At 45.9% G+C, this 27,680-nt stretch overlaps 1 protein-coding gene across 1 annotated transcript in view; it reads left to right on the plus strand.

Annotated features, from left to right (window-relative positions):
• The window catches only part of slit3 (slit homolog 3 (Drosophila)), a gene marked incomplete in the record, with an annotated part of 235,943 nt that overhangs the window by 126,473 nt on the left and 81,790 nt on the right, over positions 1–27,680 (plus strand). Inside the window, 2 exon segments of the mRNA XM_065958425.1 lie at positions 6,803–6,874; positions 19,914–19,985. Coding sequence (XP_065814497.1) covers positions 6,803–6,874; positions 19,914–19,985 — 144 coding nt within the window.

Genomic DNA, 27,680 nt, shown 5'->3' on the forward strand with positions numbered 1-27,680 from the left:
GTCAAAAGACTGATGAAGAATTACAAAGACCGGGAGGAGGACGGCCAAACGAGATTCTGCTAAAGCACGGCGGCATACAGAGGACAAACTTAAGGGCAGAATGTGTCTGACGGGAAGAAGTCATTTTGCCGTTTGCTTGTAACAACAAATTTGTCACCGACAGCGAGTCCAATGCGTGCAAAAGAAGACGTTGTTTCCACGACCAGTAGAGGCCGGGATACGGCGGATATCACAGTAGTTGAGTATATAGTAGAGCTGGTCCATGAACCAATCAGACACCATCATATATTTACTCTGAAAAAGAACAATCAATCAGGAAAGGAGGTCGTCTTCCTGGCTCACAAGTTGAAGTTTAACTCCAGTTGTTCTGGGCCGCCATCTTGGATGTTTGTAGAGGCTGCAATGAGCAACTCGTGTGTTAAAGCAGTCAGGAACTACTTTGGTCCCTAGACCTGGTTCAGAGGAACCTACTGAGCTCCTGCTTCAGCTCCAGATTAAAGTTGTTTGTTGCAAACACTACATTAATTTAGAGGTGAAAACACATTTGATATTAATACAACCCAAAAGATACAAGACAGAGAAGATAAGAGTATGACAAAAAAAAAATTGTTTTATGCTGAACGTGTTTTTTTTTTTAATATTGTGGAGATTTCTTTGCGTACCATAGTTTGAGAACCACTGCTCTAGCCCCTACCCCCTTAAAAAAAAGTTTAACGCGATGTGACTTTGACAAACAACTGTTAAACTTTCAAATCCTGTCTGCTCACACTGCCAGCATGTTGGGAAATAAATCCCCGCAGTTTGTTGGCACGAGTCAAATCACTCAAGTCGAGTGCTTCTGTGGCCAAGACTTTGACGAGTGCGGTTGTAACGGGGAGGTTCCAGTTTTGAATGCAGCGAGCTATACGTCTGAAATGGAAGCGTGGACGAGAGGGCCGACGTGCAGACGTTACAGTCAGCTGGATCAATGTTGAGCATACACATTCACACACCGCTGATGAAGCAGTGGGAGCAACATGGGGTTAAGTGTCTTTCCCAAGGACACATCGGACATGTGGCTGCAGGATCTGGGGATCAAACCACTGACCTGTGGAGGGACGACTGACTCTACCACTGAGCCACAGCTGACCCTAGATGCAAAAGTGCAACAGAGAATTAATAATAATCTGTTTTTTGTTAATACGTTTTTTAGCGGCTGTAGTTCAGTCTTGGGTTGGGAACTGGAGCGTTGCTGGTTCAAGTCCCGGTGTGGACCAAGTCAGCAAGTTGGTCTGGTCGCTGGAGAGGTGCCAGATCACTTCCTGATCTCTGCAGAGGTTCCCTTGAGTAATCTGACGACTCTCCATTAGGGATCCTGTTTTGCGTGGAGCGGGCCGGTAATTTCACCCTATGCACGTCCACACTGGTTATAAAATATGAACGCATGCCTTCGGTCATCGTGCAGCGAGTTATCATTTCTACCTTTGCAGACTTGTGCTTATTCCTTCAATTAAGAATTAGACAGAAAGTGCTGAAAACTTCAGGACTCAGTTCTAACAATCCCTGTTGTTCAAACCTTTCCGCTGACTTAAAGGCAGAACTTGACAGGTAATAGAATCTATCAGGAGGTTACTGATACCACAGGAGATCTGATCACTTGGGACGGTACAGAACGTCAGCGGCGTTACTACCTGCTGCTTGACTTTGCTTTTACCCTACAGAGGAGTGCCTTAAAAGACAAGAGGAATATGAGCTAGCCAGCAGTCGATATTTATTACTCTCTTTATGGAACAATATTAAATGCAGTTACAACCCCTGGGGGAGAGCGAGCAAGAGGGAGGGAGAGAGAGAGTAAGGGGGAGAGAGAGTAAGAGAGAGAGAGAGAGAGAGAGAGAGATAGAATTGAGAGGCTTAAGCTAACCATCGAGGGTCTCTCAGGTTTCAAAAAAAAGAAGAGAAATTGTGCCACCTCCGTCTTCCCTTTTCTTCCTCTCCTTCAATTTTTCTCTCCTCTCTCTTTTTCATCTCGCCCCTGGAGGCGGGCCAAGGGTCATCGCTCTTTCTTTCTTCCATTACAGTCGCTCTTCTTTTAATAAAAGAAACACACACACACACACACACACACACACTCAGGTGCAGGATGTCCATTGTGGCTCTCTTTCTCTCTCTCTCGCTCTCTCTCGCTCTCTCTCTCTCTTGCCTGCTGTTTCACTCACGCAGAGACTCACAGATTGTCCCTGACACATGGACACACACCTCCGCCGCCCTCCTTGTCATCTCTGTCTAACTGAGACCTCCTGTTGATGCCTTCTGACACGAAGACACACACACACAGAATCAGAAAACGCCTGTTTCCACTCCCCTCCGCTCGCAGGTTAATGGTTCAGAGTGGCTCTGGCTCATATCTGGAGGAGCCTGAGGGCGGATCCGTCTAATATCTGGTGTCTGCTGTGTGCATGGTGAGAAAGCCTTGGAGGAAGGTTTGATTGACAGATGGAAAAATAGAATCAGTGCACATGCTTCTGTTTTTATTTTTGCATGTGTGTTACTGTGTGGCTGCTCGTGCGCGTTGGCTTGCACAATCTGTGCACGTGAATTCTGACTGCCCCGTGTCCATTGAGGCGGGTTTTTTGCATTTTAGGTCTTTTGTGTGTTTCTGTGTGTTAAAGGGTTAACTGTAATATCTGAAGCCACAAAGGGCGACCTGGCGAGAGTTATTATTCTCCTCACATGAATAATGGAACTTAATATGGAGGAGGGGATAGCTGCGAGCACACACACACACACACACACACACACACACACACACACACACACACACACACACACACACACACACACACACACACACACACACACACATAAACACACCAACACCACCATCAAAACCACAAAACCCCAGCCCTCAGAGTGTCCCGCTGTCATCCTCGATCCCTCCAGACTTCCAGGGGCCGCAGAGAGTCGCCGTGCCCAGAGAGGGGAGGCCTCAAAAAGTGGGGGGGGGGGTCTGGAAGACATTTGGTCCAAATTCAATTAATTATACAGTACTTAGGAAGCCGACAAACAAGGGGCAGATAATGGGGACTACATTTTCTTCTTCTGTTTCTTCTTCTGCTGCTTTTCTTCTTCATCATCTTCCTTTTATTTTATTTATTCTTTTTTTTCTTTTTCTTGTTTATTTCCTCTGCTTCTTCCTAAAAATGTCTCTTCTTCTTCTTCTTTGGGTATTGTCAGCTTCTTCTTCTACTTTAACTTTGTTTCCGTTTCATTCTTCTTATAATTCCTTCTCTCTCTCTCTCTCTCTCTCCTGTCGCCCTTCCACTCGACCCGTCTCACTTGACCTTTAGTGACCTCTTACGTTGTTGCTCTCGTCTCGTCTGCTTCTCGAGATCCCCCCCGGTTCCTCAAACAAGACTTGCAGTTGTTTTCTCGATCAGTGCCACATCATTTACAGAATTTGTCATCCTAATAGAACTGATGTATAATTCAAACATCCATCCGTCTCTTTAATAGAATTTTTTGGGAGATTAATTGCCCTCCGCCACCAACGCTGCAGCGACAGACGAGAGCTAAAACGACTAAATCCAATAATTGAAATGTGGGAGCAAAGCGACCCGCTGTCCAAGCGAGCTGCGTGTGTGTGTGTGTGTGTGTGTGTGTGTGTGTGTGTGTGTGTGTGTGTGTGTGTGTGTGTGTGTGTATGTGTGTGTGTGTGTGTGTGTGTCCTTTTCAAGGATCACAGCCAATCTTGTGTTGGTGATGGCGCTCGCTCTGCTTAAAGGTCGGCAGGTGGAACTCACAGAGAGAGGAGAGGACGAGTGATCACATGAGGACATGAACGCTGCTCTGGATGTTGCGATGTGTTCAGATATTAGTGATGCACCTGTACAGGTTTTATCACGTGAGCCAAATGTGATACAAATTTCCCCATAGTCCGTACGCACCACGGTCTGTTTCATGGATTTCTCTGATTCTGGAGCTGGGTCAAATCTGCATCAATATCCGTCTATTTAAAAACATGTGACACAACAACGTCGCCCAGAACATCTTTAATCAACGACAACAAACACATCTAAACTATAAACACATTTACCCACAAATCACTTCCTGTTGTGCTCTTTAATACACCATTGTGTCATTTCCCCGCTGCATTAAAGTGTCGTTGCGGCGTCGCTCGTTTTTGTTTACACTTTCATCAAATGTCACCCAATCAGGACGACAGCCTCGTGTAGCTCAGATTGAAACATGTCCGGGACCCTCGGACCACCTGCAAACGATCAGTAACCAAACACATGAAGACCTCTTTATTCAGCTCTGATATGAGAGCGTCCCGGAGCGTCTGTCAGTCAGCTGGAGTCTGAAGAGAAGCACGGTGACAAAACGTCCCTTAATCCACTCAGATGGTTTCCCTTCTGTTAGGACCGATAACTAATACATTTAATGGCGGGAAAACAAAGCAATAAAAGATTCACAAAGGCCGTCGACTTGCCTGAAATATGACTTTTCTCTCTCCTTCTTTAGTCGTCATTCTCGGCTCTGTCTGTCCACAGAGGGCAGGGCGCTTTAAAAAAAAGACTCAAATCATAGATGGTGAATGGACTTGAGCTTGTATATTTCTTTTTTCTAGTCTTCTTCTCTTTTACTCCGCAGGTCACACCTAAACATTCGCACACTGATGGTAGAGGCTGCTGAGTAAAGAGTCCATCAGTATTAACTCATTTATTCATACACCACTGAGGAAGCAGTGGGAGCAACATTGGGGTTAAGGGTCTTGCTCAAGGTCACAACAGACATGTAGCTGCAGGAGCTGGGGATCGAACCCCAGACCTTCCGGTTGAGAGGCGAGGAAAACAAGATAGATTTACGGATTGAGTTTGGTCGTCATGTGGGTAAATGGAGGAGCGGATGATAGTTCAAATGCAGGATATCGAGGAGAGAAAAACCTCTTCTGAACACCCAAATCGTGTCCAAACACCAACTGTAAACACCGGGAGTATCTCACATTAAAACACCATCACACCATTCCCAGTCCGTCAAATGTTTGCTTTTTGAGCTCCATCAGCGCGAGTCAAAAGGCACGCACTTCTCCCATCAAGGCCTGCAGAGAGAGAGAGAGAGAGAGAGAGAGAGACAGAGAACGAGTGAGCGAGAGAGCGAGAGAACGAGAAGAATCTCTTGTCAAACACGAAAAGAATGAGCAAGAAGACACAACACTGCAGAGCAAAACGTCCAAAACAATGGACGCTTGTTTGTTTGAGGGAATGAGTTCTCTGTTTTCCGAGCACGGATAACCAATTAACGTCTGCGGCGCTAATAAAAGTTGATGGGCTCTGGAATAATGCACAACCGATTCCCCCTCCGAGTGCGTGTTAATTAGTCGCTATGAGCACATACAGTATGTTTGTGAGGGTTTATGTATGTGAGGTGCATGTGCAAGGCGTGCATGTTTGTGCATGTAATTGTCTGCGAAAAAACCGACCAATGAGAGGCCTCGATTTGGGCTGCGTGACAAGAAAATATTATGAATGTGGTAGGAACATAATTACCTTTTTCCACCGAGAGGTTGGCTGATTTCCATGCTCTGTGTGTGTGTGTGTGTGTGTGTGTGTGTGTGTGTGTGTGTGTGTGTGTGTGTGTGTGTGTGTGTGTGAAGGTCAAAGACAGAGGTCTGTTTTGTGTATCTCTATTGTGATTATCTTAAGTGTGTGTTGGGCGTCCTAACATGTGTGGTCGTGTTTGTGTTCTTCCGCTGATTGGCTCTGCGGGTGCATTCGGTGTGTGTGTGTGTGCGTATGTGTGTGTGTGTGCACGCTGCTGACTGGCAGGAGTATAAGGTGATTAGCTTGTCTGATATTTCATACCTCTCGTCCTCTCTCTCTAATTACATTGTGTGCTTTCTGAACCGGGTGCGCCTGCCAGACCGTCTCCCTAACAGACGACCCTAACGGAGTTAAGGCCACGCCGCCGTGTCGTGTCAGAAAATCATTCGGCTCGTATTCATTACGCAGGAAGACAACGTTTTTAAAATCTATTAAAACGGCGTGGCAATGTAGTGTGTGTGTTTAAAAAAAAAAAAAAAAAAAAGTCCTAACAGAGAAATCTGAGCGGGTGTTTGTATTAAAATGTGTGTGTGCGTGCCTTCTCAGAATAGATGTGATTGCTATGCATTTTCGCCATGGCAACGGAGCGCTGTCGGAGTTGCGGGTAAAAAAAAAAAAAAAAGACTTTTACATTAAACATGCAAAAACCCACACGCTCACCAGACGCACACACGCTGGACTTATTCTGATTTTCTTTCCTCATTCCTTCCCCCAACGATGCCTCCGCATTAATCACACACACACACACACACACACAGACACACACACACACACACACACACACACACACACACACACACACACACACACTCCAATAGATGCAGTAAATGGACCGGTGCCAGCAGTATTTCTGATAGTTTCCTTTTGTCTTTGAAGCTCTTCGGACCAAATTGTTCCACTGATCATGAATGTCATATCATCCGTCCCCCCTCTCTACCTCCTTCTCTTTCTCCTTCTGTGCCTTTGTACTGTAATTGGCTTGTGTGTGTGTGTGTGTGTGTGTGTGTGTGTGTGTGTGTGTGTGTGTGTGTGTGTGTGTGTGTGTGTGTGTGTGTTTGTGTATGTGTGTGTGTTTCCCGTAGATCAAATACTTGAGGTTTTGTTTTATCATTTGACTCCATATAACTTTGAGTGCTTGGAATACCTCGACTAATCTCCTCTCTCTCTCTCTCTCTCTCTCTCTCTCTCTCTCTCTCTCTCTCTCTCTCTCTCTCTCTTTTCAGAGACCTGAGCGAGAACCAGATGCAGGCGGTTCCGAGGAAAGCTTTCAGAGGAATCACCAACGTCAAGAACCTGTAAGCACATTCACTCCTGTCCATGTTTTCTCCCCCCCCCCCCCCCACTTCACCTCCTTGCTGCACCTCCTCGTGTTTTTGAGCCCAATTCTTCATCATCATCGAACACAAAATGGTCGATCCCAGGCGCTGCTGCACGTTTTTTATGCTCTCTGAAACCTCAGGTGGCACGTCCACTTGAAAACAAAACAAGAGCGAGGAGGGGTTTCACCTGGAGCTGCATGTCAGTGGTCAAGTTTGATAATCTGCACTTTGGAACCACACCACAAAAATGAGCATCTTAACATGCGCTCTAATGGGACTCGCTTTTTGCAACCCTGGTGGACACTCAAGGAACTGCAGTTCTTTCTGCATGTCCTCGTTGCTGCTTTGTGGTATCCCTACATACGGCATCAAAAGCTATTCCTAATTATCAGAAAAAGTTCCGATTTAGAGTTTCTGTAAGCGCTAGATGTTTCTGTTTCAGCTTATGTAGCGGTTATTCACCTTTCTCTGCTTTCCTCCCACTTCCTTATTTTCAACCTGCCCCTATTTTCCCACTTTTCCCGTCTTCATCTCCTCCTCTCCTCTCCCTCTCTCGCTGTCCAGAGAGGTTTTGTCCTCACATCAAGCGCTCGATATCCCACTGTCATTTATTCATGACGTCCTAATCACCAATACTGTGATCGATACCCTGCCTGATCGATGTCTGTCATCAATAACAGCCGATCAATCCTACCTGAAGCTGTGTAGGAAACTACTGGACACACTCTCGGGGGGGGAAACAGAGTCCTCGGGTGTGTGGGAACTCAATATGGGGTTAGGAGGAAACGAGAGGAGAGGAGATGAGAGGAGAGGAAACTAGAGGAGAGGAGACTAGAGGAGACAAGAGAGGAGAGGAACCTAGAGGAGAGGAGATTAGAGGAGAGGAGATAAGATAAAAGTAACGGTAAGAAACAATCGTGAAAACGCCTTTGTGATTAGGATCCTCCTGAACGCCGCCCTTTTTTTGGAAGTTTTGCGGGCACGCCCAACTGGGAGGAGACCCTGGTGTGGACCCAGAGCGCCCTGGAGAGTTTTATATCCCATCTGGCCTAGAATCGCCTCGGATTCTCCCAGGAGGAGCTGGAAAACGTTTCTGGAGATAGAGAAGTCTGCGATGACTTACTTCCCCTGTTGCCACCACGACCTGACTTCAGATAAGAGGAAGAAGATGGATGGATGGTTTCACGTTCCTGTATCCCTCTGTGTGTTTTCAACAGATACATTATGACTTCAGGAAGATCAAAACAAAGACCTGTTGGAAGTCTCAGACCTTCACCCTGCTCGCACAAACACAGATTAGCTCAGATTAACGAGCATGCACAGAGACCGAAAAACCGCTTGGAATTTATTCAAGTACAAACAGACGGCCAAACACACGCGTCACCTTTAAACGTGAACTAATGTTTCCTTAAATTAAAGCTATGTGTTCTTATTGCATTTTTTCAGCAGGCAATCTGAGCACTGATTAATATGCATCACGCTACAGATCAGCAATTCTGATTAGTTTTCTCTTTTAAGTGTGATGTAAATTCAATACGGCCGCCAAAGTCCACAGGAGATTATTACTCTTAAATTAAATGGACCTGAAAGAGCATGTACTTGTGTGTGTGTTTGTGTATAAGTGAGCAAGTGTCCGCTCTCGTGGCTCGGCTCCCTCTCATTCTGTTATTTCTCAGCATTTAAGAGAGACTGAGATGATAAAGTGACCTTCCTATATGATCAGACATTAAGGAAACATGCTATGTTGAAGTGCTGGCTTCTCTGACAACAATACAGCAGCCAGTATGCCCTCCTTCTAACTTTAGATTCTGCTCCTGAATGCTCTGGATTTGTTTGGACCAGAGAAGGTAGACGGTTTTAAGGCCACCCCCACACGGCCGTTTTGGACGCCCCTCAGTTTGCCAGATATGAGACCAGTGATCAGGTCAAACCAACAGGTGGTGCAGCGATGGAAGCGGGCAAGAGAAGTGGTTCAGATAGAAGTGATTGACAGCTCTTTAAAATGTTTAGAATTTAGACTGCAGTACCCATTTTAAACAGTAGGTGTCAGAGTTACATACTGCTCCTTTAAAGTTCAGTAGCAGAAACAAATCTACATTAAAAAACACTTGAATGTTATTAATGTCTTGAAGGTGCGGAAAGTTTGCTCTTTTTTCTTCTTCTGCTCCTCCCTGCGTCTCATTCCTTTCATTACCATACATTTACACCTGCTGACGGCCCAGTGTGACCACAGTCTCCTCTGGTTATCCCACCGAGACTCTCCGGTGGAGAGGAGGCGAAATTCAATACGAGTTCCCAGAATTTGCACATTGGATATATTCCACCCTGCCCTTACCTTCCTCTAACACCTCACTCTCTCCTCGATTCCTGCCAAAGCCATAAGTCCTATCAATCAAATCTGACGGTAAAATCGTCTCCCCCCCCCCCCCCCCTAGACATTTAGCAGAAAATGTTTTCCGCTAAATTGCTTTGACCTACAAAGTGAATCATTTAACTTTTTTTTTCTTGGCAAAACTCGGAGTGACTCAGAGCTGTAAAGATCGTTCTCTTTGTCCTCCTCATCTCCTTCTTTCTCCTCTTTCCTCCTCCCTGCATTTTTTTGGGGGCCTTCCCCACTTCTTCTCCTCCCACTCAGATTGCATCCTTTTCCTCCATCCTCCATCACTTCCTCCTCGCTCCCTTCATCCTTCATCACATCTTTAATCACTATCCTCCGAGCTAACAGTCATTTTTCTTCTTCTCGTTTCTCTCATCTCGTCATTTGTCTCACAGTTTTTTGTCTCACCCTCTCGGTCTTTGTCAATTAATCTTTTTGTTGCTCATTTTTCACCATCCTTTCATCCCCAGCGTCTTCCAGCTCGCCCTCTCCTTTGAATCCTATCTTTCTTTTACCTTCCTTTTTTAACCCCGCCAATCCCACCATCTTTCCTTTCATTCCCTCTCGTCCAGCTCGCCCTTCAGCCTTAAACTATCTCCTCTTCTTCCTCAGATATTCCCTCTTTTTTCCTCCCTCCATCCGTCCGTCCATTAGACAAGGTGACTCCTGCAGTAAAAAGGCTCCAGACCTCCATTTTACCGAAAGAGTGGAAAAAAAAAAGAGAAGGCGTCATGACATTTTGTCCCTGGTGGACACAGCATTGATTTTCTCACATGTCTCTCTCCCTCTCACTTTGTCTCTCTTCGTCTCGCTCTCACTTTCCCCTCCATCGCTCTCACTGCCTCTTCACCCCTTCTCTCTCTCTCTCTCTCTCTCTCTCTCTCGCCCTTCCTGTCTCACTCTCTCGATAGCAGAGAGCAGGGTCTCTCTCTCTCTCGGTTGTTCCCTTTTATGCTGCCTAGTGGCTAGTATTGTATCCTTCGGCGTTTATTGCACTTCCTCACACACACACACACACACACACACACACACACACACACACTCTTTTACTCTTGGACTCTCTCAACCCTTCTATCAGATTGACTGCTTTGCTGAAACTGCCAAGAAGCTGGCAAACACGATTACCGTGGGCTTCTGCTAACCTAAGGAGACAGGTATATGCCATACATCTGAGGTCAGGTGTGTGTGTGTGTGTGTTTTGTCTATACATTGTGCTGACTGCTGCTCCTGTCAGTCCCTTAAACTCCAGCTGTCAGTCAAACAGTGGATGATAAAGGTAAACACGCAGCCAAAACACCTCCTTTTGTGTTTTATGGTTTTATCTTTAGTATGAAATATCCTGGGTGCTTATTTTATTCCATTTTATCGTATCTCATCTGATGTTTCTAAATCTAATCTCGCCTCGTCGTGTCTTGTCTGCTCTGGCCTCGTCTCGCTCTGCCAGGAGAGTCATCACATTAGCAGCGTTGGAGAATGTCCGACAACGTGCTTTCTTTGGCATCGAACACGTCCGCCATCAGAGCTGCTCCAGGGCTTCAAACAAAGTCAGATTTTTATCGTAGAATATCCTTAACTTTTACCTGTTACCTGTTTTAAGGGTGATCACCGATGACAGCCAGCAATTTGGTGATTCTGGAAATCGCTAAATGGGTCGTGTCACAGACTGGCTCAAAGTAAAGCTGGCTACACACGAGATGATTTCAGGCCCCATTTGCGCCCCGGCCGATGGTGTGTGGTGTCACTACGAGTATTTTACTGCACCTGATCGAGTTAGAGCCTCCCTGTTTGATATTTAGGATTCCAGATCAGGCTCCCCCTGACTGCATAATGGCAACAACCAATGAGAGTGAGCAGACCAGGGAGTGTCACCAACAGGATGTTGCATACTTTAACAATACACCTCCATAAGTGATCCAGCACTACTACCACATGTTGTCCCTGACGCCCAGCCACCAGTGCGGCGCAGTTAGTCAGTATTTAGATCTATAAATGGAGCTATAGATTTATGTCGGCTGTGTCGGGTTAAACTGGCAGATCGACTGGAGCGATGTGTAACCACATTTAGCTCAGGCATGTGGACGTTAACCTGTAAGGAGGACGGAAGGCTGGTGTTGTTAGCAATGCTAACGTTAGCCACGCTCTGCAAACCTATATGACATCAACCCACAATTCACGGCTGTTTGGTTCACTTCCATCGTTTGGTCCTGATGCGTTCTCACCTACGATGAACGGAAGTCTGGTGCACTTGGAATCGAACCAAGACCCTCGTTTTTAAGCGGACCAGAGATCAGTTCTTTGGTCCACACCTTCATTTGAGCGTTCACATCGCCCAAACAAAAACGATCTCTTGGACAAAGAGACCAGAGTTTGTTTCAAACGTCTCATGTACTGAATGTTCAGCTACTGCAATCCTCGTTTCTGTCGCTCAGCCAACCTCTCGCTCTGCACGCTCATGATGCAACTTGTTTGATTGAAGGACACTCTACCTCTCTCTTAAGGACGCGCTTAGCGGTTATAGTTGGGAGTTCAATTAGCCGTGTTCAACACATAAAGGAGTCATTAACATTACCCCCTCGTGTTGCTGCTCAGTCCATGAAAGAAAAGGAATTCATAACAAGTCCCGACATCCTTTCACATGTTGCACAGAGCCCGCCTTTCAATGGGAGGTGTCACATCTCGTTCAGTTCCATTTAAATCGTATTCATGCCTCGGGCGGACACCGTTTGAGTCAAGCTGGTTTGAAGACATAACAATTAAAATCACAATGAGCAATTATTCAGGAACTCTGATGGTTTCCTAAGTGCTCAATGAGCATTCACATAAATGTAAAAATCCAAATTAAAAGAAGGAATTAAAATGAAGTGAGCAGTCGTTAACAAAATAAAAGCATCAGACACTTAAACAATAAAACAGCTTGAAATGTTTATTAAGAAGCAAGCGAGACCTTTAGCGAGTGGATTGATAAGTTCTTTAAAGTCATTTCAAAGCTGCTGCAGCGTAGCTGTCAGAGGAAGTGAGATCCAGCACGCTGAAGAAGCCGCCTTTGTTGACAAAAGGCGTCCCAGTGAATGACTTGATTTTGTGTTTAAAGACAGCAGGAAGTGATCTCTTGTCTGAAAACACAACTTTTACATGTTCAGGACAAAATCCTTTAAGGAGATGCAGACAGGAAGTTCCTCCCAGGACCTTTAAAGGCTTTTATATACGATTGTTCACGCTTAAATATAATAGAAATCAAGTATATCCTGTGAAAATAACTCTGTGAGTCATGACTGTCTACAATGGGTGTAACACCGGAGTCCCACTGCTTGTGATGCTTTCCGAGTTTTCAGAGTCATATCTTCAGTTTGTTAACAGCGCCGGGATGGCCAGCAGGCTCCTCCCCTTGCCTATAAAAGTTGTTTCAGTGAGGAACTAGAGGAAAGAAGAATAACATACTGTACTCACTGCTTAACTGAATGTCACGTAAGAGTTTTTAGATCACGGTCATTTTGTGTAAATTTACATGCAGTGTGAAGATACGAGCGTAATAAAGATCGCTAGCATTAGCATGCGAACACAACAATGCAGCGCTACTTGTTTCGGTTTCATGCTGGTGCTCAAGGGCGACATCTGCTGGATCAAAAAGTTGCACATTCTTCCTTTAATGATTGTGTTTACATGGATCCCGGTTTGGATTGTTTTTGCACGTTAACATCATATTCTAATTTCAGACAGTAAGATGATACTGTGCATGCAGGTAGACGCCTCCGGGGTTCTCACAGCTGCTGACCACCTGCACAGGCGCTGCCTCAGCTGGTGGCTCTTTTCTCCCGTTTGCTGTAAATGAGATATGACGCCAACTAATTTAAACAAAGTTAGCGTGTGTGTAGCGTGCAGAAGGTCAGAGCGGCAGAGATAACACATGTAAGTCGCTCTAGCTTGAAGGCGTTTGCCTGTGGTCGGATGACAGAGACACATGGAGGCATCAGATAAGGTCCAGCTGTTTCGTACGTCCTCACATTACACCTCAGAGGCTGCACAGACATGCTCTCTATCTCCGGCCGCCATCGAGCAGTCCTCGTATCGCACCTTGTTTTCTATCCGCCTGCTTCCTCGCTCTCTTACCCTTTTTTTTTTTTTATGTCGTGATCAAATTTTATTAATTCCTCCCGCCGGGTCCGCCCATGCTCAACATCCACACACGGGCGCCGCAGCACCTTCAAGTTATATTTAAAGCCTCCAACGATACAGTACATCAGTATACAAACAAAAACAACCCTGACGCCGTTCCTTCTTTACCTTTCTCCTTCCTGTCATCCTCTCCCTTCCACCTCGTAAAACGCCTCCACACTTCACGCTTCCCTACCCACAATGCAGTGCAGGAGGGCCGTTTGTTTGAGTTATGGCTACAGCGCCTTAGAGCGAGGTGAGAACATTGTGTCGCCTGCGTGCGCACACATACACACACACACACGCACTCTGTCTCTCTGTCATTGCAGATGTTTGCCTTCAGTTGTGTAGGTTCAACGCTGTTTCATCGACGGCCGACTGAAGCCAGACAGATATAGAGTGAAAGAGTTGAATTAAAAGTTGAATAATTCGCTTCCTTCTGAAAGCACGACTTCTAAAACTGAAGGAGGAAACACACCAGCAGCAAACACACACATAGACGTGGTTTCTGTTTCCCGTCCTTTCAGGTTCAGCCTCGCAGAGACGTCAGGAGTTACTGTGAGGTCGAAGAATTCACAAATCGGAAAGCGTTTACTCGGACTCCCATCGCTCCCATTAAACCCTGGCTCGGTCTTAAATGGCAGGATGTGGCCGATTCATTAAAGGTTGTGAGTAACGGAGACAGGCGGGAGAAAATGTCAATATCTCTGTCTGAGACGAAGCTGGACGGCGTTTTCCAAACAGACGCTGATTTCATCTCGAGGTTCTCTGGTCTCCTCGTGTTTCTGTCGACTTTACCGGTTTGGGTTGACCTTTAACATTGGACAAATGTGCTCCTGTCTTTCTACCTTTTTGTTTCTTCGCTAAGCGAGTTATAGAATTATAAAATCCACTTCAAGTATGTTCAGATTCACTTTGTCTCATTTGATTTGCAAAACAGACTCGGACTGAAAGCCACTTGTCAGTGACATCATGAATCAATCTGCAGGCCGGACGACCGAGCTGATGAATTAGCATGTACCAATATGACACGGCGTCCTCTGCCCTTGAACATCACTAAAAGGCCGACTCTCCGTTTGCAAATCAAAGCGTTTAACCTGAAGTGGAAAACAAGACCTGGCCGACTCGAGTAGAGTTTAAGAGTGAAGACAGGCTGACATCAGTTTTCTAAAAGTCAAAGTAAACGCTACAGGATTCTCTGGAATATTCCAGCGTCATATTTAAAACGCTTCAGTGTCACTGGATGAAAAAAGAGACTCGGAGGTCTTCAAACGTTTAATCCAGCAGGCGTCTTCGTTCATCGACATCTTACATGAAACTATTTAAAGAGAACAAAACAGTACGTTTGGGCTTTTTGTGCCTTTAATGGAGAGATAGGACAGTGGATAGAGTCGGAAACCAGAGAGAGAGAGTGAGGAATGACATGCGGGAAGAAGCCACAGGTCGGATTCGAACTCAGGCTGTCTGCCTGGAGGACCACAGCCTCCATAGTCTTATCAGCGCCACGCACTGCGGCGCCATTCGCTGCCTCTCTAGTCAATGCTCCTGTTTCCACAGCGTGCGCCGCAGTCCAAAAGGGAAACGCTTTCTGTCGTTTTTTACTAAGTTAGGTGAAGAGACGCTTTTGGAAGGAAATCCCGCTAATGCATCCTCCTTCTCTTCCTGCGTCTTTTCTTTAATTACTCGGCCAGCAGCGGTTTCCCACTGATGGATCAATAGCGCTACGGTTTGTGTGTGTGTGTGTGTGTGTGTGTGTGTGTGTGTGTGTGTGTGTGTGTGTGTGTGTGAGTGTGTGTGTGTGTGTTTGTGTGTGCTTGCTCCAGATGGTAGCAGAGGGAAGCATCGAATCAGTTTGCCAATAGGCCTCATGATCGACATGATTAAACACACTAACTAATTATATGAAGGGAGATTAAATCCTGGACTCCTCTTCTTCTCTCCCCTTGTAACAAACAATCCCCATCCGAACACACACAACCCAAACGCACACACACGAGGAGGATACATGATCGTACAGGAACAGAGCGCGCGCACACACACACACACACACACACACACACACACACACACACACGGAGAGTACTTCCTCATTCAGGACTGATACCGTTCATGTCACTGCTAATCAGGGTGCTTTGTGAAAGCTGCAGGGCGGCTCCAATCATATCACAGATGATGGAATCGTTTTTAGGTGGTCGAGGATGCGAGATAAAAAAAATGGCCGCCAATACTAGTTCAGCGGTTATCCTCGATTCTGGGTAAATGACAGATGTGAAGTCTCTCTCACGTAATCTCCACGGATTACGTGTTCTTCAAATTCAAAAAACAGGATCCTGGTGGGCTCGTCAGCGAGGGGGATCATCCACACATCCATCTGTCCATCTTCTTCCGCTCTGAAGTCAGGTCGCAGTGGCAACGTAAAGTCAACCCAGACGTCCCTCTCCCTAGCAACAGTCTCCAGCTCCTCCTGGGGGAATCCGAGGGTTTCCCAGGCCAGATGGGATGTATACGCAATGCGCTGTTTTAACCCAGGCTGTTTTAACCCAGGCTGTTTTAACCCAGGCTGTTTTAACCCCACCTGCATCAACACCGGTGAAAAATATTTTTTCCGGCTCACAGGGACCGGTTTATGGACGAGCTGTTAAATCACACTCAGAGGCTCGTACAAAGCAACACACTTCAGTTTGTCCACTTTCAAAATAAAAGCACCACACTTCAGTTTGTCCGCCTTCAAAATAAAAGCACCACACTTCAGTTTGTCCACCTTCATAATAAAAGCACCACACTTCAGTTTTTCCGCCTTCAAAATAAAAGCACCACACTTCAGTTTGTCCGCCTTCAAAATAAAAGCACCACACTTCAGTTTGTCCACTTTCAAAAATAAAAGCACCACACTTCAGTTTGTCCGCCTTCAAAATAAAAGCACCACATTTCAGTTTGTCCACCTTCAAAATAAAAGCACCACACCTCAGTTTGTCCACCTTCAAAATAAAAGCACCACACTTCAGATATTGATCCAATATGGATTAATAACTGCTCGGTTTGACTTGAATAAGTGAAGCATCATGCATGAATCTACTGCCTGGTTCAACTGAACCTGATATTTCATGCTAGATGTTTCCATAAACATAAAGGCTGTAATAACTGCAGTCCACTTTGGCACACCCACATGTCTCCATATGGCCGATCAGGCTGTATGCCAGTTTGCCTTACACTAAAAAAAAACACAACTTGACTTTAATTAATAAAAAACAAACATGGCACCGCCATATGTTGGTGTGATCCCTGGACTCTGTGTTTCAGAGTCAAGTCATTAAACAGATGCTCGCGCTCGCAGCTCCTGTACAACAAGAAGCCGAAGTGGAAAAACAAACATTGAATTTAACAAGAACAGACAACCTTATCACTCATTCTATTATACTGTATTTAAATCAGAAGTCTGGTTTGGCGCTCCGTTGTACTGTATTTAAAAAAAACCTTTTATTTGGCGCTCCATATTAATGATTCTAGTGATTTTTTTACCACTCATGCTTAATTAATCAAGTGCAGCATGGCGAGGCCGTAAATAACGCCTCCCTGAATCACCTCTGTGATATAACTGGTTTGCATCAAATCAGATTAAAACATCTCATCAGTCTTTGGAAGCCTTTAGAGGCTCGAAGGTGATTACTCTCCCAGCTGAACCTGGCCTGAGTGCACTGAGTGGTTTGGTGTTTACTGTATTGAGTCCAAACCAGAGACTGTAGCGTTCCCTGCCTGTTCCTGCAGGGGGCGCTGGAGTCCCATCGATGGTGGTCTCCATGCTGGAAATGCTGTCTCAGCATGACTTTCAGTCAACCTAACTACAGGCTGAGAGCTGGAGCTGAGGCGGGTTTTAAGTCTCCTGACAAACCGTTACACTGCGCCCGCCTGTCTCCTCACGCCTTATTGTGAATAACTCTTATCCTTCATCAAATCAAAACGGATGAATCATCGAATCATCAACATGCTTTTTAGAATTGGTGTGTATGTAACTTCCTGTGCTTCTGCAGCCAGCCTCTAGTGGACACTTGAGGAACTGCAGGAGGATTTTGCACCTCAGCATCGGATTCATTTTTCAACACCAGGTGTCGCTGCTTGGTCTCAACTGAACTCACACCAATTAACCACCATCAGTCCGTATGCGGGAGAAAGATATTGTGCATCGACCTTCTTGCTTTCAGCCTGTAGTGTTCTTGAATAATGAGAGTCAAAGTATTTTGGCAACAGATGTCTGCTTTACATTTTTTCTGGGGGGTATTTTTTTGCCTTTTTTGGACAGCTGAAGAGGGACAGGAAATGTTAGGAGAGCGGGGGATGACATGCAGCGAAGGGCGAGATTCTCTGCGATGAGGACTATAGCCTCCGCTCGACAGAACGCTAAATTATCCTGCGCCCCTGCTTTATAATTTTTCCATTAAAATCTATTTGACTAGCAGAGGAGAAACGTTTTGGTTTTAAAAAATGTCGTTCAATACACAGTGACTTTTTTGTTCTGTCCTAAGCCGCTGCACCAGAGCTTTCCTGTGACGTGCTGCGTTGAAACACAGCCACACACTGAAGCGCACACTTGTGATGTACCACAGTAAATACTTTTTTTTATCACATCCTCCGAGGACTTACACATCCCTCAGATTGTGCTCAAAGTCTCTCACACAAACATGCACATATAAAACCCAAACCAAAGAAGCCCTGATGTAATATGTGCCGCTGAACAGAGGCTACTGAGCTCCTTCCTGCAGGGTTAAAAAGCTGACATGACGGATCAAACAGCTGCAGCAGACACAGAGAAGAAGGAGATGAGATTTAAAATGTTGATAAAAGGAATGAGGGAGAAGAAATGGATTAGCAAAGGATACACGGGGTGTGAGAGGAGAAAAGGTGAAGGGGAATCAGGGATGAGAGGGCACTGGAGGGAGCACAAAAAATGGATTATGGATGGAGGGAGAGGGGCAGAACATGAAAAATGGAGAGGATGGATGCTCGGAAACAAGGGGCGAAAAGAGAGAAAAAGGATTAAGGATGGAGGGAGCAGGTGGAGGAGAGATGAGATGGGGAAGGGACAAGGAGGAGGAGATTAAGGTGGAGTGATATGCTTTTATCTTGGAGTGTCTGGGGAGTAGACAGTAAGTACCCTCGTTTGAGCGTGTGTGTGTGTGTGTGTGTGTTCAGTTCATGTATCCCTGTGTGTGTCCACCTGTTTGAGTGGGTATGTGTGTAATAGTCTAAACGGCACTCATCCGTCATGGTGGAGTAAAAGAAAAAAACAATAAGATACCACAAAATGTTTGCCCTTTTGTATCCTTCCACTTTCAATCCATCCATCTGAAAAAGAAAGGGGGAGGAGAGGGAAGGATGGATGGATCGGGAGGGAGTGAGGGAGGAAGGGAAGGAAGGAGGAGTGGAAGTTGCGGGGTTGTTGGGTTTATGGATGGCGGGATGGGTGGATGGATGGTGGAGGGGAAGGGGGTTTTGAATACCTAAAAGCTAAGCAAATTAAAGTAAAAGCAAAGGATGGATGATGGCGGGGTACAGGGTGCATCTGGGAGTCCGACGCGCAAGCCAGGGAGGAGGGGGGAGGGCGAGAGAGAGGGAGAGGGAGAGAGAGAGAGAAAGGAAGAAGAACGGGAAGGAGAGGCAGAGTCGTGACTGTAGCTTGATTTACGGAGGCTTTCCTTTTAATGAAATTGTTTCAGTGACAGAGCCGGTAAAAGGCCCTTAATGGATTGGCTGGCCTAATGTAATGAAATTACTCCCTCTTTCACTACAGAGGGAGGAAGAAAGAATAAAAGAGGACATGGTGGGGGGGGGGGAGGGGGAGGAGAAGGAGGATGGGAGAGGAGAAAATGCAATTAATATTTACAGAACAGACAAGCAGGGTGGGCTTTAGGAGCATTCGGCTCGCTCACTCGCTCTCTTCTTCCCTGCATCTACCTCTCTCGCCCCTCTCTCTCCCGGTGGCCAGTGTGCGCCGGGCGATCGGCAGGGGAGGGAGGTGATAGGCTGACGCCAGGCAGGCCACTTCAGCGCACTGGTCTCCTCTCCTGCACTCTCCTTTTCCTCTCCTCCTCTGCTCGGGGCCGGTCACATCAGCGCCGAGGTGAGAGACTTAACCTGAGCTCGCGTTGGTGCCGTCTGGACCGGGGATCCCTAGAGTGAGTGTGTGTGTGTGTGTGTGTGTGTGTGTGTGTGTGTGTGTGTGTGTGTGTGTTTTAAGAGTGTGTAGCTGGGAAGAGAGAGTTAGCACCGGAGTCTCCCACCTGCTTCCTTAAGCCCACTATCACCTCACACACACACACACACACACACACACACACACACACACACACACACTCACTCATTCAGGGAACCTGTCTTTTGTTAGTCCCTCCCCCAGCTATGTATACTTGTGCCTGACTCACTCCTATCTCCATCTCTCCTCTGTGTGTGTGTGTGTGTGTGTGTGTGTGCATGTGTGTGTGATCGGTGCAGGCAACTGGACAGCAACCACATCAGCTGCATCGAAGATGGAGCTTTCCGAGCGCTGCGCGATCTGGAGATTCTGTAAGTAGAGAAAAACCCCCCGGTCGTCTCACTCTGTCTCCTCTGCTCCATCTCCTCCTCCTCCTCCTCCTCCTCCTTTCATCCCCTCTCCTCCTCTTCCCCTCTTGCATGCGTTGTCTGGTGAAGCAGGGACCCGTCCTGCGCTCTTCGTCTCTTCTTATCCATCTTTGTGTTTTTTTTTTGTCTCATGCAGTTTCCTCATCCTTCTCGACCCCTCTCACTCTCATCTCTTCTTCTTTCCCCTTCGTCTACTTTTTATCTGCTTTGTGCCTTTAAACCGTGATGAGTCTGAACTTAAAGATGCTCTAGTGATGGGAATGTAGTTCGTCTTCGTGTTTCTGTGTGTGAATGATCTGCTGTGATATCCCTGAGGAGCACATCCGAGTGCCTGTCAGGGTGAAGTGTAGCGTACCTGTTCATTCAGCAGCAGACGTCTTGTCCTTGACTTACAGAAACACACACACACACGCACACACACACACACACACACACACACACACACACACACACACACACACACAGTGAGCGAGCGATGTATCAGCCACCGGCACTTTCTCTGCAGCGTGTGTGTGAGTGCATACAACTATATGTTGATGCTCCTGCGTGTGTGTGTGTGTGTGCATTCACCTGTGTGTGTGTGTGTGATCACGTGTGTGTGTGATCACGTGTGTGTGTGATCACGTGTGTGTGTGTGTGTGTGTGTGTGTGTGTGTGTGTGTGTGTGTGTGTGTGTGTGTGTGTGTGTGTGTCTGTGTGCAGTTGCAAGTTTGTGCGTCTGATCTGTCCACATTTTAAGAGCTGCTCATTTGTCACAATACTCAGAGGTGTTACTGGCGACTGGTTGTGTTAGGGGATGTGTTTCTCTACACGTGTGTGTGTGTGTGTGTGTGTGTGTGTTTCTGTGTGTGTGTGTGTGTGTGTGTGAGTGTGTGCAGGCGCCAATCACTGTAGGAGAATATGTGAGTGCATTTGAGCTTGCACACAGACAGATCTTATTCTTTAAGATCACGCTTAGACAGTTTGTCATGACTTATGTGTAAAATAAAATGAAAAGTTATCGTGTTGTGTCTTGATTTAATGAACAATAAGCCGGGAGAAGTCCATCCACGAGCGCGCTTTGGGTCCAGTTTCTTGGCACGGCGTTGTGTCAGTTGTCTGCAGGGTTGCTGGCAGTGCGCTCGTGTTCTGTTGTGTGGCACCGAGAGGGGAAGAGGTTCATAGAGATGCTGCTGAATATGTTGATTAGAGGGTGAAACAGTGAAGAAGATGAGCCGTGGATAAATACGGACAGACGAGGAAGAAGAAGGAATCTTGTCCTCACATGTAGCACAAAGCTAAATGCTAATTGCACGTATAAGGTTTGAATTTCATGGAGCGATAACCCACAAAAACTAAAACTCCTAACAGGGATGATGATCACATTGATGCAGAATTGAAGTTGACATTTAAACTGGAACAGGGACATGTTGATGGTGATGGTTTTGAACACATTGTGAGAGAAGAAGTGTAATTCTCTGCTTCTGGAGGAAATCATTCTCATTGTCACGTAAAGATCTATTGTGCCATGTGACATTGTGGGAGACAGACCGGAGACTATTCTGAGAAAAATCACAAAATGTGACTTCTGAGGATGAAATGCAAACCACAGCAGCAGTCTGTGAATCACACGTCGTACATTAATGCACTTTTAAGCGCATATGTGCAATTAGAAGTGTCGGTAAATCGCTCTGCTTTAAAGGTATGTGAAGCATTTGTATCCTAATGATCAGTGGAAGTGGGGGATTAGTAATGTGGAAGCTCACAGGGAGTCCCAACATGTCCATGACGAGGAGGCTCCTGCTGCTGTCGCTGTGATTGTTCTCGATGCTGCTTGATGCCTGATGAAGACGAGAGAGAGCCGAGGATGCAGTCGATGCATGGCCAGCCGTCACATTCAGTTTTTGCAGCTTTAAGATACATATTTAGGTTTTTATCTGAAAGGTCGTCGCGCGAAGGAAGTGGTTTTTGATCACGTCTGCAACAAGAAAAAAGTTTTAAACCGTCTTTCATTCCGCCTGATGTAACTCCTTCTTCTTCCTGCTTTATGTCCTTTCAGCAATTTGAGCTGTTTTGATTCACCCCTCCGCCCTCCGCCTCGCCTTTCTCCACAGCAGTAAGTGATGGGAGGGGGCAGATAGAGGAGGGGGGGGATCAGCAGAGCGAGATACAACATATTAGCAATTCATAAGACCCTGACAGCTGAGTACCCGGCTGGATTTACAATTCACTGTAAATACGCAGATGTTCCCATTCACAGCAGACGGTATGACAGCACACAGTATATTCACCGAATGTGACGTTTTAATAAAGGCAGGTGTGTGTGTGTGTGTGTGTGTGTGTGTGTGTGTGTGTGTGTGCGTGTGTGTGTGTGTGTGTGCGTGTGTGTGGGGGGGGTGTGTGTGTGTGTGTGTGTGTGTGTTTGCTCATGTGCAGAGGGCATGAATGACAGTAAGCAATCCTGCCGCTGGACTGATCTTCATCTCAAGCGTCTGAAAAAACAATTCAGTACACACACACCCTCACACAAAGCTGTATGTGTCTTCACTTATAGCTCATGCACACACACACACACACACACACACACACACACACATACACACACACACACACACACACACACACACACTCACACATCCCCATCTGCTCGGCTCCTGGGGTTGATTCCGTGATCGCTGTACAAAACTGGGTGATAGAGATAACAGTGAGAGGAGGTCGTGTGCAGAACCATCAGGTAGGTGTGTGTGTATGTGTGCATGTGTGTGTGTGTGTGTGTGTGTGCACCAGGTTACACAAGCTGTTGCACGTGAATGAGTATGTGTTTGTGCCTGAACTGGGTTTTTATCTTCGCTGCTGCTTTGAGTGTTAAACTTTTAATTACCGGATTTTTTAAAGGAGATAATTTATGAATTTGTCGTTCGATATCGAGTCTCCTCTGAAACAGCCATGACACCACGAGCCGATCGATCCTGTTACTGGTTTTCTCTGTTCTATTCATGAGTTCATGGATTTTAGTGTAATATGTGAAAGGATCATGAGAATGAGAAAGATCAGTCACACACAAAGATTACTCATGTTTGCTTTTAGCAGATTGATTTGCTCTTTGGAGGAATACAAACCTTACATATTCCTGATGTGTTTAATTTGATTGTTTTTGTAAAGGGAGCATGCATGATGTTCCGTTTGATGCATTATACCAGAGTTCGCTTCGAGCTAGCCCAAGGACACGTCGACATGTAGCTGCAGGAGGAGGGGATCGAACCCCCGACCTTCCGTTTGAGAGGCGACAGACTCCACCAATGAGCCATAGTGTGTGTGTGTGTGTGTGCTTATGTGTGAATGGATATGAACGTGTCTGCTGACATCCTTGAGTCTTTGTGTGTCCCTCTATGTTCATCTGTGTGTGTGTGTGTGTGTGTGTGTGTGTGTGTGTGTGTTTCCATCACTATTATCGGTCACTTTTGATCAGTAGTGTTGATGGAAATGATTTTTATTGTTGTCAACATCGGTTAGATATTGTTTAATATAAGTGACTGTATCCGGGTTTGCAATCTGATGGATACACTGTGTGTGTGTGTGTGTGTGTGTGTGTGTGTGTGTGTGTGTGTGTGTGTGTGCAGCGTGCTCTGCTAAATGAATCTGCACATTAATTAGTCTAGTCATTTTTAATTAGCCGCTGTTTTCTTGGTGGACCGGGCTTTATCTCTGCTGCTTAATATGTTTCACAGCAGCGGCGGCGACGAGTCGGACGCTGGATATCGGGGCGTCAGGGCTCGTTTGGAGAAATGCTAAATGGATTTGGAGTTTGTTGGTTTCATTAATCTCTTTATAATTGTTGTGCGGGACCAACGAGGGAGTGGGAGATTTATTTTCCATTAAATGAGACTACATGTTTAGTTTTTTGAGACATTTGAAAGGGTTATTAAAAAATGTGTCAGATTAGACCGGCCCTGTTCAGAGCGCAGTTTCAAGACGCGATATTTACGCCCCTGTGACGTTTCGTCTTGGGCGCAGGGATCCCCCTTCTGTTCCGTCTTCAGAGGGCGCTGTGTGTGTGTGTGTGTGTGTGTGTGTGAGTGTGTGTGTGTGTGTGTGTGTGTGTGTGTGTGTGTGTGTGTGTGTGTGTGTGTGTGTGTGTGTGTGTGTGTGTGTGTGTGTGTGTGTGTGCATTTCTATCGTTTTTCTGAAGCACCGTCAGGATGTTTGAAAGGCAGACACACTCACTCGTCATTGGTTCATAGATACTGGTCCAAAGATCTCAATGCGGCCTCTGAAGTTCAACAGGGACTTGTTTAGTTTCTTTTTGTTTTCTGAAGTGGTTTAGGAAGAAAGACGGATACGAGGAGAGACTCTTTTACATTCAGCGTTTCCTTTGATATCCACTCCTTTAACTCCTCTGTCCTCAGATAGTCCCTCACTTCCTCCTCCCTCTCTTTCGCTCTCTCTCTCTGTCTCTCTCTCTCTCTCCCCTTCTCTCCCTCTCTCTCCCTCTCTCTCTCTCACTCCCTCTCTCTCTCTCTCTCTCTCTCTCTCTCTCTATCTCTCTCCCTCTCTCTATCGCTCCATCTCTCTCTCTCTCTCTCTCTATCTCTCTCTCTCTCTCCCTCTCTCTCTCTCTCTCTCTCTTTCATGGCTGTCAGGATGAAAGTGGAAGATCGCTTGTTGTAAAAGCAAAGGCAGAGCTGCATGGCCTATGATTTATTTAGACCTGAAAGGACTGCGGTTACTATCCCTGCCTTTCTTTTTCTGCCAGCAGAGGAAAGAGACAAGAGAGATTTGGAGAGAGGGTTGGGGGGGCAGAGGGTGTTCACAAAATGGAAAAGGGAAGAAGGGAGGGGAAGGAGTGTGGTATCGGTGTTGTAAAAAGCAGCCAGTTTCCTGGACATCATTTATTAATCTGCTGCTGGACCAGTGGAGAGGACAGGGAGGTGGGGGGGGGGGGGGGGGAGAAAACAGGCGATGTAGAGGGGGAGGCGGGAGAGAGATGAGAGGAAGAGGGAGGCAGGAGATCTGAAGATAAAGGCGGAGAAAAGGAAAGATAAAAAAGACAAAGGAGGGAGATACCTGAGAGATATTAGACAACAGAAACAAGATGAGAGGAGGGGACAGCAAAGTGTTAAAGACGTCAGAGACTTAAAATAAGAAGACATAAAAACTGATGTGACGTCAGCGGTTTAAAAAAGAAGAAGGGGAAGGAGGAAAACAGCAGTGATAGAAAATAGATTGAAAGTATCAGAGGGAGGAGAGCAGCAAGGCATTAATTATTGATGGAACAAATGTATGACTGACTGACTCAATTTAGCCCCTTTGTTGTTTCCAGACCACCACGGCTGTCGGATCGACTCAGGGCAGCGTTTCTCAAACCGAGGGTGGGGCCCCCGACGTGGTCGCTTGTGTGTGTGTGTGTGTGTGTGTGTGTGTGTGTGTGTGTGTGTGTGTGTGTGTGTGTGTGTGTGTGCACAGGCTTTGTAGTTTAACTTTAAAGTTTGATTGATTAATTACTTTCAAGTGGGTTGGGAAATATTGTAGATTTTTAAGATGGCTTTAAATCTTCCTTAAAACTGTGACACCTAGTGTTTAAAATGGGTACTGCAGCCCAAAGCTTCAGTGTTCAGCCAGCTCTGCATCTGATCCCTGATTCTTAAAGAAATTTGATTAAATTGGAGTCACACCAGCTGATTTATGAACTTCAATGTGAAACATTTATCCACCGTGCAATGATAATGCTTTGCGATGTACCAGTCTCTTATCATCTCGTGTCGTTGTTTCATCGGCTTCGAGTCCAGCTTGACCTCTGCTGCTGGTCATCTCTTCTCCTTCCTTCATATCCGTCCTGTGATTTTTCACCCAGCCTCTAACGAAGATAAACTCGGCTGCTGCCATGATGAAAAATTAAAGAAGGAAATTGGCATGCTCTGGTGATTTTAGGTAAGGCGGAGGAGGAGGAGGAGTGAGTGTGAGGCTGGCGAGGGGCCTATCCATCTCAGGAAGTCACTTTTTGGCTCGTCTGCGAGGCCTTCTGGACTCGTAAACTTAGAAAATATTACCTGCCAGGTCTCACTTTACCATGACCAAAATAAGGAAGTTACATCTTATTCTTGATTTGTCGATTGGAACAGAAACAGACGTGCATTATGAGGCTTCTCTAAAAATGATTCTAGATACCGTAATGATGAAAGATAAAGAGGATATTAATAGTAGTGATGGATGTGTGTGCACACAAACTTGATGCCCGCGCTCCCCAAGCTTAAACCCCAGACCCCCAAGACACTCTGTCTGCGCTAAACAATGCTCATGGCACACGCTGTCTATTTTAGAAAGAACCTAGTGTTTAAAATGGGTACTGCAGTCTGAGTTGATGTTCACGCAGGTTGCCATGTGGTGGACACTGAAGCTTCAGTGTTTAGCCAGCTCTGCATCGGTCTGTAAACCTTTCTGCGTTCTAACCTCTCTCCATTTTTCAAAAGCATCTCCAATATTGATCCTAGTTTGAGCGCTTTTCTGCTCGTGGAGCTTATTAGAAACATGCAGAGGCTTCCATTGCTGCAACACCTGTTGGTTTGACCTGATAACTGCTGGCAAACCGAGGGGCGTCCAAAACGGCTGTGTGGTGGGGGCCTTAAAACCGCCTACCTTCTCTGGTCCAAACAAATCCAGAACAGAAATTTAAGAAATAATCATGGTCTACAGTACAAAAAAATAAATAGTATTTTTTTTAAAATAGAACTGTATTAAAGCGTGCATCCAAACAGTTTTACACGATGACTCAGTTCCTCTCTCTGAGATTCCTGTGACTCCTTCCAGACATCAGGAGCAGTGATCACATGACAACGCAATCAGCTGATAGTCTCCTCTTCATAATTATCATTAAACATCTATCAGATTAAATTGAAGCTGCTCAATATTTCCAAACACTTGATTTGTCCGAGTGGGGAATCTAATGGATGCGTGACGGCGATTCTCTTTGTGTTCATTGTTCAAAATAAACACAAAGATTGGTCTTAATCGCTCGAGTTATTCTCATCTCAACAACGAACGTTTGAAGGCTTCAGATTGTTTGTTTTTTTTAAAATGCACAAGGTTGACTCCTTGTCGCTGTTTTCGCTGCAACGACGCTTCAAACACATCACAGAAAACTGGAAAGAGACTTGAATCCGATGCTGAAGAGAGCAGCACCGCTAACCTTTTTTTTTTTTTTAGAAAGCCTTTAATGGCCTCAGCCGTACGTGCGCTCAAACTTGTATAAGGCCAATAAACACGGCAGAAGTGGAAATGTAATTATGTGATAAACACGCTCTTTACATTTGGCAGAGGAGCGGCTCGATCCACTTTGTCCCTTTTCAATTCCTCAGAAATTTTCACTTCAGTCTTCTCTATTCTTTTGCAATCACGTCAGCACAGATGGTAGGTGTTCCTCCTGCAGCGGCTAACGGCTGTGTGTGCCAGCGTGTGTTTTTACTCAGCGAGAGCTAATTTAGTGCTGAACGCCGGCGTTGACCGCAGGCCAGCTCTCCTCTGATGTAGGCCTACCCTGAAGTCGCTCCATGTGTTATTGACTTCATTTGTCTCACAGAGGAACGCAGGAAGAACGTCCTTATTAACCCCAAAACATGTCGCTGGACTAATGTTTCCTCCTCTTATTACTGGATCCTTGAAATG

This window comes from Labrus bergylta, chromosome 9 (assembly GCF_963930695.1).
Source record: "Labrus bergylta chromosome 9, fLabBer1.1, whole genome shotgun sequence".
NCBI classification, from domain to species: Eukaryota; Metazoa; Chordata; class Actinopteri; order Labriformes; family Labridae; genus Labrus; species Labrus bergylta.